Source organism: Ptychodera flava, chromosome 7 (genome assembly GCF_041260155.1).
Source record: "Ptychodera flava strain L36383 chromosome 7, AS_Pfla_20210202, whole genome shotgun sequence".
Taxonomy (NCBI): Eukaryota; Metazoa; Hemichordata; class Enteropneusta; family Ptychoderidae; genus Ptychodera; species Ptychodera flava.
In genome coordinates, this window is record NC_091934.1 from 42,987,234 (window position 1) to 43,001,911 (window position 14,678).

The 14,678-nt window shown below is 39.2% G+C and overlaps 1 protein-coding gene across 1 annotated transcript in view; it reads left to right on the plus strand.

Annotated features, from left to right (window-relative positions):
- The first annotated feature begins 25 nt into the window (after positions 1-25).
- The window catches only part of LOC139137617 (teneurin-3-like), a 40,178-nt gene continuing 25,525 nt past the window's right edge, over positions 26-14,678 (plus strand). The window contains exons 1-12 of the mRNA XM_070705810.1: positions 26-565; positions 8,854-8,942; positions 9,474-9,629; positions 10,538-10,750; positions 10,989-11,190; positions 11,592-11,725; positions 12,233-12,334; positions 12,509-12,613; positions 12,822-12,917; positions 13,163-13,258; positions 13,463-13,567; positions 14,099-14,191. Coding sequence (XP_070561911.1) covers positions 8,873-8,942; positions 9,474-9,629; positions 10,538-10,750; positions 10,989-11,190; positions 11,592-11,725; positions 12,233-12,334; positions 12,509-12,613; positions 12,822-12,917; positions 13,163-13,258; positions 13,463-13,567; positions 14,099-14,191 — 1,372 coding nt within the window. The 5' untranslated portion in view covers positions 26-565; positions 8,854-8,872. The remainder of the gene's footprint in view (positions 566-8,853; positions 8,943-9,473; positions 9,630-10,537; positions 10,751-10,988; positions 11,191-11,591; positions 11,726-12,232; positions 12,335-12,508; positions 12,614-12,821; positions 12,918-13,162; positions 13,259-13,462; positions 13,568-14,098; positions 14,192-14,678) is intronic.

Below are 14,678 nucleotides of genomic sequence, written 5' to 3' on the forward strand. Positions count from 1 at the left end.
AATCAGCCGTCGTCTCTTCTGGTTGTTTTCTGAACTGAAAGCTTTGCGTGAAATAAATGCTCAACTCTCAAAAAAGTGAGTTTACCTTTCACAAGGGCTGCCTAGCTCAGTTAAAAAAGTTTTACTTTTTGACAACTGCATATCCGGGTGTTGGTGGTGTGACCAAGGGGCTGAAACTTTCCGCCGGGAAGTCGGGTGGTTCAGATTAGCCCCGTTCTACGAAAACGGGCGTGGACGAGTAAATATTTATGATTTGTTTTTCGTATCATACGAGGCCGGTTGATACAAGGATCCATCGATGTGTGCAAGTCACAAGTCATATCACACTCGACTGAATGTTTGAATATACCCCAGTCCGGGAATCAACCGACAACACGCAGAGTGTCTAATTGGGCCAGCCGACACCAAGCTGTAAAAGTGGACCCGGACATGGGAGCACAGTTTTGAATACCATAAGTTTGCTAACCAGCAAACCATCTCAAGAGACAGGAATTCCGTCAAGGAATGAATTTTTCAACCTAAACCTTCGACTGCACATGTTAAAGGAAGGAACAAGAAACTCAGTGTAAGTCAAATTATTTTTCAGTAACAACACCACCTTCGTCCATTGCCGTTAAATCAATGATGGTATCACTACACTACAGTGTGTCAAGCATAGAACAGCCTGTAACCGCGTACAACGAGCTTACGTAAGTCTAGCGTTATACAGGCAGATCGACAGTACGTTATTTGAAACAGCTTTGTATATGTCATGTTTGGACTCTCCGACATTTATGTGGCTACGACAAAGGCTGCACTTTGTCCTTGGTCCTACGCGGCGTCATCGCCTAGGCCAAGTAAAAAATATGTATACATGGTGTTTCCGGTAACATGACCTACTCTGTTTAAGTTCTCCAACCCTGAATATTTTCGTGTTTTTTTTTAAATCAAGCATGATTTCGAAAAATATCTGTTTTTAGCTCATATTTGGTTTTATATATAAATACCAAAAAGAGCTTATATGATGAGTCTGAGTGGCGTCTGTGTCTGTATATTTGTGGGTATGTGCGGATGTATGTCCGTCACACACAAAGGCTCCCATACCGCCAAAGCTACCATCTCAGTATTTGGTGTACAGGTAGATGTAGGGGTTGAGATGTGAATTTGTTCAAATTAACACATCAGTGTGAAAAATGTGCAAATGAGGTAAGAAAAAGGGAAATACTGCAAGTGTGCAGGAGTGGTGGCAGTGAACTGAATCAGCCCACACATCTGAATAAGAGGATTTTGACCTTTAACGTATTTGTATGCAGGGTACCTATTATGTTTGGGAGTGATAGCAGTAACTGTAACAGCTAATTTGTCATTTCATGTCATTGTTTATGAACTGTGACATATTAACAGATCTGCTGAAACCATATGGATGTCTATTTTGTACATCCATGGTAGAAGATTCTCCTGCTATGCATGTTGCTAAAGTTGACCTTTAGTACCTAAAGTTTCAGACCTTATTTACTTTTGTCATTGTTAATTATCTGGTTTAAATATTTCTTGTTGTTTTTCTGGTTGTATTTCTTGTTGTTTTTCTGGTTGTACTGTGCAGAAATTGTCATAAAATCAATGCATAATTTTCCTGCACTGAACAGATAGAAAAACACTTATTGTTGATCTTTGGTATGTACCAATTCTGATCAAATTTGAGCGACACCGTATAATTGCGGTATTTTTTATTGGTCGGCGTCTACGTCTACGCGCCCCATAGACGTGTGTACATATGCCTGAGGCGTATGTACACATGTCTATAGGGCGCATAGACGCAGAGCGGAATAGACCACAGATGACTGTGACTGAAGGCATCCTGTCAATTAAACACACATTATTTCTATGCCTAATCACACACACGCGCGCGCGCGGTCGTCTACCGGTTGAATTACCGATGTAATTGTGGAGAAAGATCTATGCAGACCTCTTCATTATTTGATATTTATGAAATCCAGCTATGGTTTGATGGATAGACTGTATGTACATAATGAATGGAAATATTAGACAGAAAGACCGCTGGGTAGTTATATCGATCTATCGGTCGATGGAGCCATCGCTCGATCGCTCGATCGCTCGATAGATAGATAGATAGATAGATAGATAGATAGATAGATAGATAGATAGATAGATAGATAGATAGGTAGATAGATAGATAGATAGATAGATAGATAGATAGATAGATAGATAGATAGATAGATAGATAGATAGATAGATAGATAGATAGATAGATAGATAGATAGATAGATAGATAGATAGATAGATAGATAGATAGATAGATAGATAGATAGATAGATAGTGACACAGACTGATAAACGCGTACACGGCATGCATGCCTCTGTGCATAGATACATAGATATTACATACATACATACATACATACATACATACATACATACATACATACATACATACATACATACATACATACATACATACATACATACATACATACATACATACATACATACATACATACATACATACATACAGATGCTATTGCAAGAACTGGTGTGTGTAATAATTATTGCGCATGCGTATTGAAGTATTCCGAGAAATGGCTTATGTGTTCTGCAGGTATCCCCTCTGTGACCCCTTGGTCGGTGAACAGCGATACCTCACTTTCCGTTCATTGGTTTAGATAACTTTAGGATTTCGTTTCCCACGCTGCACATCATACATTATCTAATACATTGCACGCAAAATGTTGAAGCCTCAATGACTTTCAATGAAATCCGCGTGAATAAATCTCGGTACCACACCTTGACGTGGGACCTTTGAAATTCCTTGAGAAGTTTGTCAACCGTTTAAAGCAATGTCCTGGGAGGCTAGAGAAAGTTTGAAATCCGTTTTCAACTGGTTCATTGACATCTACAACCCAGTTTCAGTTCCAAATTAAATCTGATGCAATCGCACCGAGTAGATGGGATATAACCCGTTCTTCTTGTGACCGGAGTGACTCGCCCAGATATTACTTCCACGCTGCTGTGTCCGATAGGCCATTGTACAATATCATATTCACAACACAAGACGCTGACGCCATCACGGCTTTATCTTTATGCACGTATGTTTGTTCAATGCAATTTAAAAGCACAATGGAGGTCGTAAAATGTTGGGTTTGCTAAAGTTGACATTCGATCAATCATTACCTGTTATATTATTACTGTCGGACATATGATCTCTCAACCAATTTATCTATTTTCTATGATACATGCAAGGAATTAGCATCACCGGCAACTAAAGGTGACACCTGCATTTGATTTTACATTCAAGTCACATAATTTTACATCCCTGATCTCTGGTGCCGGCCAGACAGGTATCCGGGTTCGACGTACCCCAGACGTTTTCAAAAATACAGACAACGCAATAGTTTTTTTGTGAAGTTGTGTCTTTTGATCCAAGTCGGGGGGTTTGACTGATCCATAGGTTGTCGGTATTATTATAGTGGCAATCATGTGTCAATTAAGCAGCAAGCATTTTACAGTGAGAGTTAGTGTCGCTATTCTTACCACGTACGGCAATCTTGCGACTTAAAAACCCCCTGTTTAATCATTCTTGTGTCAAATAAAACCACCATTTGCTCCTAACCCTAATTATGACCAAAGAATGTCAATTCTTTCTTTAGCATCAACTCAAAATCCCACAAGCGGGACGGGTAATCGGTTTAAAGGCAGCGCAAAAATTTAAAATCAATTTGGCTTGAATTATTTGACATTTTCTCATACAACATGCGCATATGATGTTACCACATGCTTCTGGAGGACACCGTTTTCCGTCACAACACGGTTCAATGGTCGACTTGACTGCCGTAAAGAAGTATTTGGCAATCTAAACTAACCATTAATACACGACTCGATATACCGACGGCTGGGCCTCATGATGCAAATGTGTTGTTATAGGGAACTTGTCCTTAGTTTGACTTCAAACAATTTCTATATTTTCCACAACACTACTCCTACATGCCCTAGGCCAAATTTGACTGCGTTGCCGCCTTTTCCTTCTGCATGGGCAGAACACTGCTTCGGCTGATTTAGCAGGTGAATAATTTGAAGATAAACAACGATGTTCACTACCTCAGAACACCATGTTGGTGCTAGATTTCATCTAAGTCGAATTAGAGGATTACGATTTCAAAGCAGAGATGAAATGGAACAGGCGCTCTCACTGTTGATAACAATTTTGCTAACTTTTTGCTAGTCACACCAAGGACAAGTTCCCTCTCTCTCTCTCTCTCTCTCTCTCTCTCTCTTCTCTCTCTCTCTCTCTCTCTCTCTCTCTCTCTCTCTCTCTCTCTCTCTCTCTCTCGGACTAGTATGTTAAAATGTTAAGTGTTACCCCTTTAAGATAACATATGTTGCAGAATATGTACATTATGGAAAATGAATTATCGTCGGGACCAAAACTTTGTCGGAAAAATAACATCGGACATTCTGTGCTCACAGTATGTTTTAAGAAATTGAACAACAGGAATTTTGCATGAATTTGGAAGTAGGACAAAAATGCCTAAAACGCATCGAGAGTTTAAGCTAGCTAATACAACTTTATACGCCAGATTATCGATGTAGAAATCCTACTAGAGTGACTTCGAAAAAGCAAAACAGCTCTATTAGCTTTCTGTGACTTCTACTGACTGGGCCTGTGTATGAGTAAGTTTTCTAGATCCTATAGCATCTCTCAAATGCTCTGTTTTTAAAATTGTAGAAGGAAATCCTGAAATGACAAAACTAGATTTCCGTTCAAAACTCGCATTTTTAGTAAGTACTTCGGTGAAATACATGAACAGTCTCCAACAAAATAAATTGATCACCTTTCCCTTTCATTTATTCACTGTCTGTGAATTTATGTTCTGTTTATGGCTGAATGACTTGATTCTTAAATTATTACGCAACGTCATCAAACATCTATCTATCCACAGTCCCTCCACCAAAGTGGAGGGACCGTGATCTATCGTGTATGTGTTCTTTCAGACTATGAGCATATCGCAATTGATCGCTCATTTTAATCTCTTCTAGTCAGAAATGTTAACATTTGTTGCAATCGTGTATTCCCAAAGCTCACTTCAATCATCATTTGAGCTGACAGACTACTAATAGAAGTGATTTGTAGTTTTCAATTGCCACTGTCTATCCGTCAAACTAAATTATCTTTACCATAGGAAGTAATCTTTATCAAGAAGATAATAGCTGTTGCGAAGTGACTCTTGATAATATCTTCATTATCTTTGTTCCGTGAAACATTCATGCTTGTACGTACAATATACAAGATTGGTGTTGGCAATTCATGTTACAGCTCCAAACTACTGACATTCAGTTACCAACAATAACTTTTGACTTGAAGTACAGACTGTGTTGAAAAGCTAGATACTTGCATGGTATTTCAGCGTTATTTTGGGAGAAGACCATGAAACCGTAGTTTTTACAAACAGTATAAAAATACGGAATGCATATCGAAAGAGACAGCTAATAGAGCTTGTATGAATTCGCTACCCCTAGAGTAACCGACCAAACAAAAACCAAACACACACGGCCACGTCCTATCAGTCGACGTTTACTTCCCTGCAAAGCACTCTCCCTTTCGCTGCGAGTAGAAAACTCGTTACATTTAAGGTATACAGTCACCTGTAATCTAAATATGCCCATATATGGTCAAAGGGGCGTTCGTTGGTATTCAAAATGCCCATGTGATAGCGCTGTTTTTAAAAAGCGGCCACCCGCTAAAAATCTGTCATTGGTTAGATTTAGATTTTCTCTTTCCATGGTAACTGTGACAAAATTGGAGCAGGTGACACTATACTTTTAAGTTTGCTCACATATTTACTATCATAACGATGCACTCTTGTTTACCCTTTGTCTCTGCGACGAATGGTGTCATATTGGCACAGATTCCATAATGGCTTTCAGCAACGTCTGCGTTCCAGCTTTTGTCTACAGCTTCAATCATGTTCAGAACTGAATTTTTCAATTGTCGTCTCAGCAAAATACCTTCCAAATTCTTTTGTATACATGCAGTCACGATTTCACATCGAATGGACTCGCATATCTATTTTTGCTATGCGTAAGAACACATTGAGGCCATTCTATCATGTTCGGACGTTCCACAACGTATAGATCAGGATGAAAACCATCATTGTAGTGTATTATGGCACAATTGGTAGATCTTCATGATGCACATGCAGCTTAAACACACGGTTCAGACCTATTTTTCCCAAATTCAGTGGCAGATTCACTACGCTCACGCTAATGACAGTCTCAATGATCTATTGCTCGTTTGTATAATTGTATACAGCGCAACATCACCCAAAGGGTAACTTTCTCGGTCTGGTTTTCATTGAGAATTCAAGACTCTGAGCGAACATTATTAACTAGGTCAAGGCCAGCCAGAAATGCTGCTTGCGAAAAAAGTGTTCCCAGACGATTTCTTTGCGGATTGACATTATCAGCGGGGTGGAGAACGAGCCGAGTTGATATTTTTCTCATGAGCGGACGGGAAAATGTATTTTTTTTTGGCATATTAGAAAACCCAACGGGCAAGCAGAGAGTAGGATTCTACTATTTTCGGAGATTTGAATAGTGTAGGGTAAAAGTATTTGGCATCGGAGAACATTGTCTGCAAAGAGATGCGATGGGAATGGTCTTGGTTGGTTTATTTGGGCGTAAGGAATATTTTCAAATAGAAGAGATAGAATACACTTTGCCAACAGAGTTCACTGTCACTCCAAAAATTGGCTTTGTCAGCGTACGTTAGAATAGCATTATGAGGGTGATGTCAAAGGTGTTCACAAATGCCTTCCTATCATGATTTGCAAATTATCACCTCTCCAATTCGTTGCCTTTCTCCCTAATGCCCCACCATGAAAACTCCCTCTCTTCTCATCGCCAACTCCCCGCTATATGATTTTCTCTCTCAATCCTTCTCCCAATAGCTTAAATTAACATTCATTCACTCTTACAAATACATCCTTGGACGCGAATTTCGACAGTTGTATGCTGGTACGCGAATTACAAATATGTATTCTCTATAACTGAATATGTTGATCAAAATTGTCAAGGTTTTGAAAATCAGAAATATTTTTCTCCAAAAGGTTCAAAACGCTATGAAATTTAATGAGTAGGCCATCTTGCTCCAAATATTGGTAGCTCTATTTTCGTTTCAAATTGGTTCATTCTATAAGTATCGTGTGTTTCTGCTATGTCATTTTAATCGACTTTTCCATGACAACCATACGTATAGCAACTTTAACTCAGTGCTTCTTTGTGTTCATGTGAGAACTCAAACACAACAAATCAGTGATCTGGTCTCGGGTCACTACGTCACTGTCCAGGCGAATGATCCAATACAATGTCTCCAATGTATTGCCTTTATAAAATGTGTTGCCTAAGCAGAAGTGCAACGTCCAAAAATGATGTCATCTTCAAATAAACAATTGAGGTTTCATCCCATATCCTTTGTATTCTAAGTGTGGTCAAATCTTGCTAGCAGAATTCGGCATCACGAATTGCTAAAACTTGAACAATTACAATTATGTATTATATAGAATTTTATTCGTATTTCACTTTGTTGACTATTGTCTTATATTGTACTGCAGCAAAAATATGTTGATTTTACAATGTAAAACAAAAATTGAGCTGATGTATCCGTTACCATGCGAATTACTGACTTCGAAACAACACGTACATAAAGCATACTTGAAATGATCATTCCGACGAGATCCTTCAGTAAATAATATTTGTACACTGGATCCGGGATCTAGACGATGCACCCGGACATCGCTGAAAAGCCTTTTTATGAGTAGCAGTACCATTAAATGATACCATATCAGGCAATGCCTGCAAATAAAAGGCAGCTTATTTGCTTTATTGTTGAGCAGCTATTTATCATGTAAATATGCCTAGCCGTTTCAGCGAATTTCAACCTCTAGGGCGCGACACTGAAGAATGTGCTATGGGATAGTGATTTTTTTTCCTTGGGGCGTGTCCGTCCATAGTCGCCGTCAACAATAATCTCTCAGGGCACCTTCGTGCGTGACTGAAGCTTATTTGAAGGGGAGGAGTTACTGGTGGTGTTTACAGCACTACTAATGTTTTTCCGTCACAAATCATTTACACACGGCCTTCTCACAGAAACAGAATGGTTTTCAACCCATTAGTGAGGACAACTGTCTTCACTATCAAGACAAACACCGTCTCCATGCACCATTTATGACGGTATCTCGGCCATCTATTAAAAACACCAAGTTTCTTTTTTTACCTTTTACAACGACTCCACGCTGTGGTGTTGTAATCAGTGCGACTCGAATAACCAGCGATTTTATATAGATTTGTAAGGCTTTACTTGAAATAACCCCTAAGTTTAGGGATACTTAAGTAAGTTAAACATGTATTTTTCCGCCATTTGTTTACCGGTCACACACACACCCACCCACACCCCCCCCCCACACACACACTCTCTCTCTCTCTCTCTCTCTCTCTCTCTCTCTCTCTCTCTCTCTCTCTCTGGTCCTAGCATATCTCTGCTCTACCATTGCTACAACTTGGGTTAGTATCTGGCATGGACGAGTCAGTGCGCAAATCACCTGCGATTTTGAGTTTAGTAACGACAGAACAATAAAACGATGATATGTTCGGCGTTGTCCTAACTACCATGTCCTAATTCCTGAGACTGGGGCCTTTAACGTGTTTGTGCTGTATTGCTGCCAGCCATTTCCATAGAAAAGTCTTTAGTGCCATTCAGGGAATTTATTGGACGATTAACTGCTTTTGTGACGATTTTTGACTTTTATGAATTGCCATTAATTGACTCGGTCTGATTCACTGATGGCGCTATTATTTATGATAGGTGGTGACCATATAACAAAATGGCGGACTCGGAGACAAGAGAGGCCGAGGATATTGGTATGACCGAATTTGAGCCTCCACCGCCTGAAGGTAGATATTCTAAGTTAATCAGATCGCTATGAAAGTTATGCATGCATGTGTTTTAACCATTTATTTGGAAGTGCTTATGTCATACATGTAGCCGCAACTTTATTGACTGATCGTTTGGCCTTTTGTTTTGTTCATGTTCTGTCTTCGGTCAAAGTATGTTTACAGCCCAACTTTCTTAAATTGTGCGATTTAACTGCAAAAACCGTATGCACAATGTCACCCTCTCAACCTGAAAATCTCTCCTTCTTTTCCTGCAAAATAAAGTGGGGGCGACAATGATATTATTCGAAAACCTTCACTATTAACCGTAATTAATTTTAAATTTAATAAGTGCAAGTGATTTTAATAATAAAATCATTTAGCAAATTTGGCGAATTTAGATCCCAGTTTGAGGGTTTATCGCTGGAGGTAGCGGGCCAATACAGTAAATGTATCTCACCTGTACGATAACTTGTAAATAAGTCGCCAGTCCAAATTAGTCCAATGTTGACTACTGTTTAATGATTATTTTCTTGTTTCTGTTTGCCGTAGAGGGCTATTCATTTCCATTCAGCCGAAGGAAAGATTCCTTGGAACCCAAAGAAGATGCCGCCAAGCCGACACCCTATCCAAAAGTATTGATGATTATTATCGTAGTAATGTGCGTGTTTCTGTTGGTTCTCCTGGCTGCTCTCGTTGTTGTAGTTGGTAAGTATTTCTGTTGGTTGTCCTTGCTGCTTTTGTTGTTGCTGTTGTTGTTGTTGTTGTTAGTATTTTGATTGGTTCTCCTAGCCGCTCTTCTTGTTATAGTTTGTCTTAAGAAATCTCAAACCCATCTGTCTTGCTCTGGCCCTCCTTTAGGAATCTTCTCTCCTTCCAACTGTTTACAGAGAGAATAAGTGCGCCACAATAGGTGGCGGAAGGAGTTTGTTTTTTATTGAAAATTTCAGGACATGAGGTTTGGTTGTGTGCTTGTTGCTGAGACACCAGATATGTCATTCTTCCATAAACGACTGGACTACTTGATGTTAGTAAATTTTAGTAAATATTAGTAAATGTTGGTAAATGAGCGGTACAGTTATGTAGTGAGTTCGGTCTACAATAGTGTAGTTTTCAATGATAATGATGACGATTATGACGATGATGATGATGATGATGATGATGATGATAATTGTGATGATTATAATGATGATTATAATGATGATGATGATGATGATGATGATGATGATCATCATCATCATCATAATCATCATCACATCATCACAACAACAACAACAACAACAACAACAACAACAACAACAATAACACAATCACAATGAACGTCATTATCGCATAATAATGTTCGCCTTGTCGTTGTTGTCGTCATAACCGCAATCATATTCATGATAAAAGTAACGATAGTCTCCTAATTATTTGATTAAAGACGAGCATTGCGTCCGGTATGCCAATCAGTGGTGGAGTTGTAGTGATTTTTTCAAGTTCATAAGTACAAATACTTCAATTGTAACAGTAGTTTACGTTGTGATAGATAAAGTGTAGTGTCATCTCACAAACAAAATCATTTGACTAGCCATGCTCATGATGATTTACTGTGTTTGTATTTTATTTTGCTGCAGTGCTTTACCTAGACGCTCAAGACGTCGTCAGAGAAGTCCCAACGTCAACTCGGATGACTACAACTGAAGAAGATCACGACACAAGTCGAGGTACCTCGACTGCGACTGCAAAAACCACTACTAGCAGTACTAGACCCAGTTCTACCGTGACTGAAACACGTAGCACGCCTGGCGGTATGACAGGCATAGCAACGACAGAAGTGAGCCTCCCCGGTACGAAATGTCCATTGTGTTCTTTGCTAGTTTCAGTGTTTGCTCCCATACCCCGAACATATAAAATGTCCTGTAAGTGCCTGAACTTTCCTCTTGTTGAGTAGTCAACACATAACTCTGGCGATTTTAGTTACCGTGCTCGCTCATGCAATATTTATATTTCCGCAACTTTATTGCGAGTTCGTGTTTGAGTTCTACAATAACAAAGCACTTCACCACGTTTTACGATTCCGTACAGAAATCTCCCCAGATGAGCCGTTTCCGCTTACAGTGCCGGCTGGCGATTTCGATTACTTCACAATGGACTTGGTTGGAGATTCCGATGTCGAACTTGCGTTTGAGGATGCCGGAAGTGATGTCACGGTGGCTGTGTATGGTCGCCTCGGCGAGAAACCGACGCATGTGGAGTACGATGTCGTGAAGACACTTGTGTCAGAAAGGTAAATTCTAATCTGACGTTGTACTGCGGTTAGAGGAGGAATGGCGTTTTGTGGAATTTAGTTTTGAAAAAAGTTGACTTCGAAATTTTCTACTTTCTCAGCTAAATTTTTGCCGAATGTAGTCATCGACTGATGAAGATCTAAAAATCAATTGGTCGATCTGTCGACCGGTCGATGAAACGAATTATCCAATGATTGATTTTAGTGTCAACTTTATTGTATACTCAGCAAAAGACGAGATACGTGTATTTAAATTTTTATGCAAATTAGTCAATAGACTTGCTATTTGATTAATGCTCTGAGAAAGCATTCAAACATTACTGCATCAAGCGTCCATGCATGTACGGGAATAATTAAGTATTCATTTTTTTACAAACCGAAACTGTTTGGTTTATTCAAAGGTCACGAAAAAGAGCAATTGTGAATGACCGAATAAAGATCGAGTTCGAAAATCTCCTAGCCGGTCACTGGGTATTTGGAATATTCAACGGAGACGAAGAGGGCCTCGACACAACCATGGAAATTGCGCAGTCACGTGAGCATAATTAAACTGACCTATCAGATCAACGATCAACTCTGTTCTTTGCTTAATTTGCGGTTTATATTGCCAGTGAGGTCCAACCAGAGAACCAACTCCGATACAGAATTCGAATGACATTGGAAGCTACGCAGCTATGGAAGCTATTCATATGCCTCAATTAAAAGAGCTACAGAGCGTATAGACACAAAACACGGCATTTTACATCGATTGAAAGCTATACAGCGTTGATAACTGATAATGATGAGACCTAAAAGTCCAGGACAGCTTTGAAAACGACCACATTCAACATAAACTTTTACTGGAAAAACCTGTCGTTAATAGAGTAGACTGACGCTTAAAGAATCCGAAAGAATACAATTCTTTAATTTGATTTATGTTTCTGCCTGAGGAGACAAACATACCTCCTCCGCACCTAACCCCCAAACTCGCCAATCTTGTACTTTATTTCATAAAATAGTATCTCTCTATATATTATTCCTGTTTTTTTTCACATACTTGCAGCAAGTCCTATACGATGCCCACTGGATTGCTCAGGACGAGGGCAGTGTGACGAAGGAGTGTGTTCATGCATAGAAGGATGGAGAGGCATAGATTGTGGTCAAGGTACGATGCACAAATTGAAATATTGGTGGCGCTATTCATTACACTCAAACCACGACAGAAAAAGCCATTCGCAAAATGCCCTACTACCGATTTGAGTCTGTATTGAGTTTTGACATTTTACTGTAAGGTATATTGGAATGACCCTCGATGTCAAATATCCGCATTTCTTTCCAGTGGCACCTGTTCCGTGTTCACCAGAAGACTGCAGTGGTCACGGATATTTCAGAGATAACATTTGTAATTGCTATGATGGATGGAAGGGAGACAAATGTCAACTTGGTAAGTTGTAAAATACGTACACGTCGTTGCACATTAGATTTACCGTATTCATCGCTGCACCGTTCAGTTCATCTGAATTTTAACTACACACAACCACACACACACACACTCACACTCACAACACACACAACACATACACACACACATGATACCTAGGAGTATTAGTAACAGCTATCTTCATTTCTGTTATTGATTCCCTTTCTTGTAGCCGACTGTATACCCAGTGACTGTAACGGCAATGGCCAATGCGTTGACGCCGTCTGTCAGTGTCATCAGGGCTGGACGGGAACAACATGTGAGAGAGGTATGTTAAGATTGAAAGTAACTCTACACTGCTATTTCAATTGGTGCTACATTATTATAATTACGAACTTAGTGTTTTTTAAACTTTGCTAATCATTAATCTACAGGCTAATAGGATTGATGAAGTTTAAAAATTTTGTGTACGAAGCACAAATGTGAAAAAAAATCATACCTCTGTCGAGATATGTTCGTCTATTACTCACCAGTAGGGATACAGTGTCACTCCTGTTGTCTTTGACTTTGCAGTTGACTGCATCCCTAGTGATTGTAACGGCAATGGTCACTGTGTCAACGGTGAATGTCGATGTTACCAGGGCTGGCAGGGCCAGGTGTGCACTACACGTAAGTAGAATTCATCAAAAGTCGTTTACAAAGCCCTGTCTCGGAACATTTTCGCATATCAATCTGAAGATGAAAGGTAGAATGCAGGGGACTAACATTAAAATGTTATGTTTATATTTGTTGCATACAGTGTTTAAAGGATGAAATTAATTTTAATTTGCATTTAATTAATTGCCTCACTGATAAATAATTGTATTACTCTAGCATACAGGCCATGTCCAAGCGATTGCAGTCGTCATGGTAACTGCAACAACGTCACTGGTCTCTGCACTTGCTATGGAGATTGGACAGAACCAGACTGTTCTGAACGTAAGTGATTGCTCAACTTTGCATGAAGTGTAGTCAATATTGCGCTGATCTGCTTGCAAGAATAATGTTTTTTGGATGAAGATAATTGTGTAGGATGATAGCAAAAGAAAGTAGTCTTCGGACGACACAAGAGACTGACGTTGACAAATATCAATTTGAAAAATCATAGTAGGGTTTACGAAACATGATTTCGATGCCAACATAATTTAAACGTTCTTCGTAAATTGACAATTATTTACTTTTTTCCTCTCATTTTACAATGCGCTTTTGGTGTGATAATTTAACTTTGCCAATCAACATAAAGAAGATGGCAAGTACATTCTTCGGCCTGAAAACCCTGTATGAACCAAAGTACACCGCCCGATACCGTAGAGGGCTATCTTACTGATTACGTCCATAGCAATACATATAGACCTTTTGCTGAAAAATAAAAATGATGGCTTGCACAGTGCTCGCATTAATGACTCTCTAGTGTACAGTAGCTTGTCCAGATTTATCTCATTTCAATCGGTTCTTTTATTTTTGGTCAAGTTTCCTGTGAAGAGTCATGTTCAGGTTTGGGTATTTGCTACAATGGTACATGCGACTGTTATTCAGGATGGACTGGGCCTCTGTGCAGAGACCGTAAGTTGTCAATATTTATTGTTATATATTACAACATTAACTTATTGACTCCACTTTCATTAATTCTGTAGGTACTTTGGTTTATTCATTTATATTTTGCTGCTTTTGCTTTGCTTTGCTTTAGAGCTTTATTATGTTGAAAATTATGAGAGAGAGAGAGAGAGAGAGAGAGAGAGAGAGAGAGAGAGAGAGAGAGAGAGAGAGAGAGAGAGAGAGCCATGTTGTCCGTGTTAAATTTCTTCGATATTTAAAAAAACAGGGTGTCAATCAGGTGGAATACTTCTAAAATCATAAATATGTTATCGTGAACCACATAAGGAAAACCAAAAGTTACTTTGTACTGATGACATAACTCTTAATTAGCTCAATCACCTGTTGCTATACAATTGATCTTTTTGTATAAATAAACATCAGCATCAAACACCCGATCGGAGTACGATATGCAGCGAATGTAGTTTGGTGCTATGCATCGTGCTTTGTACCGAAG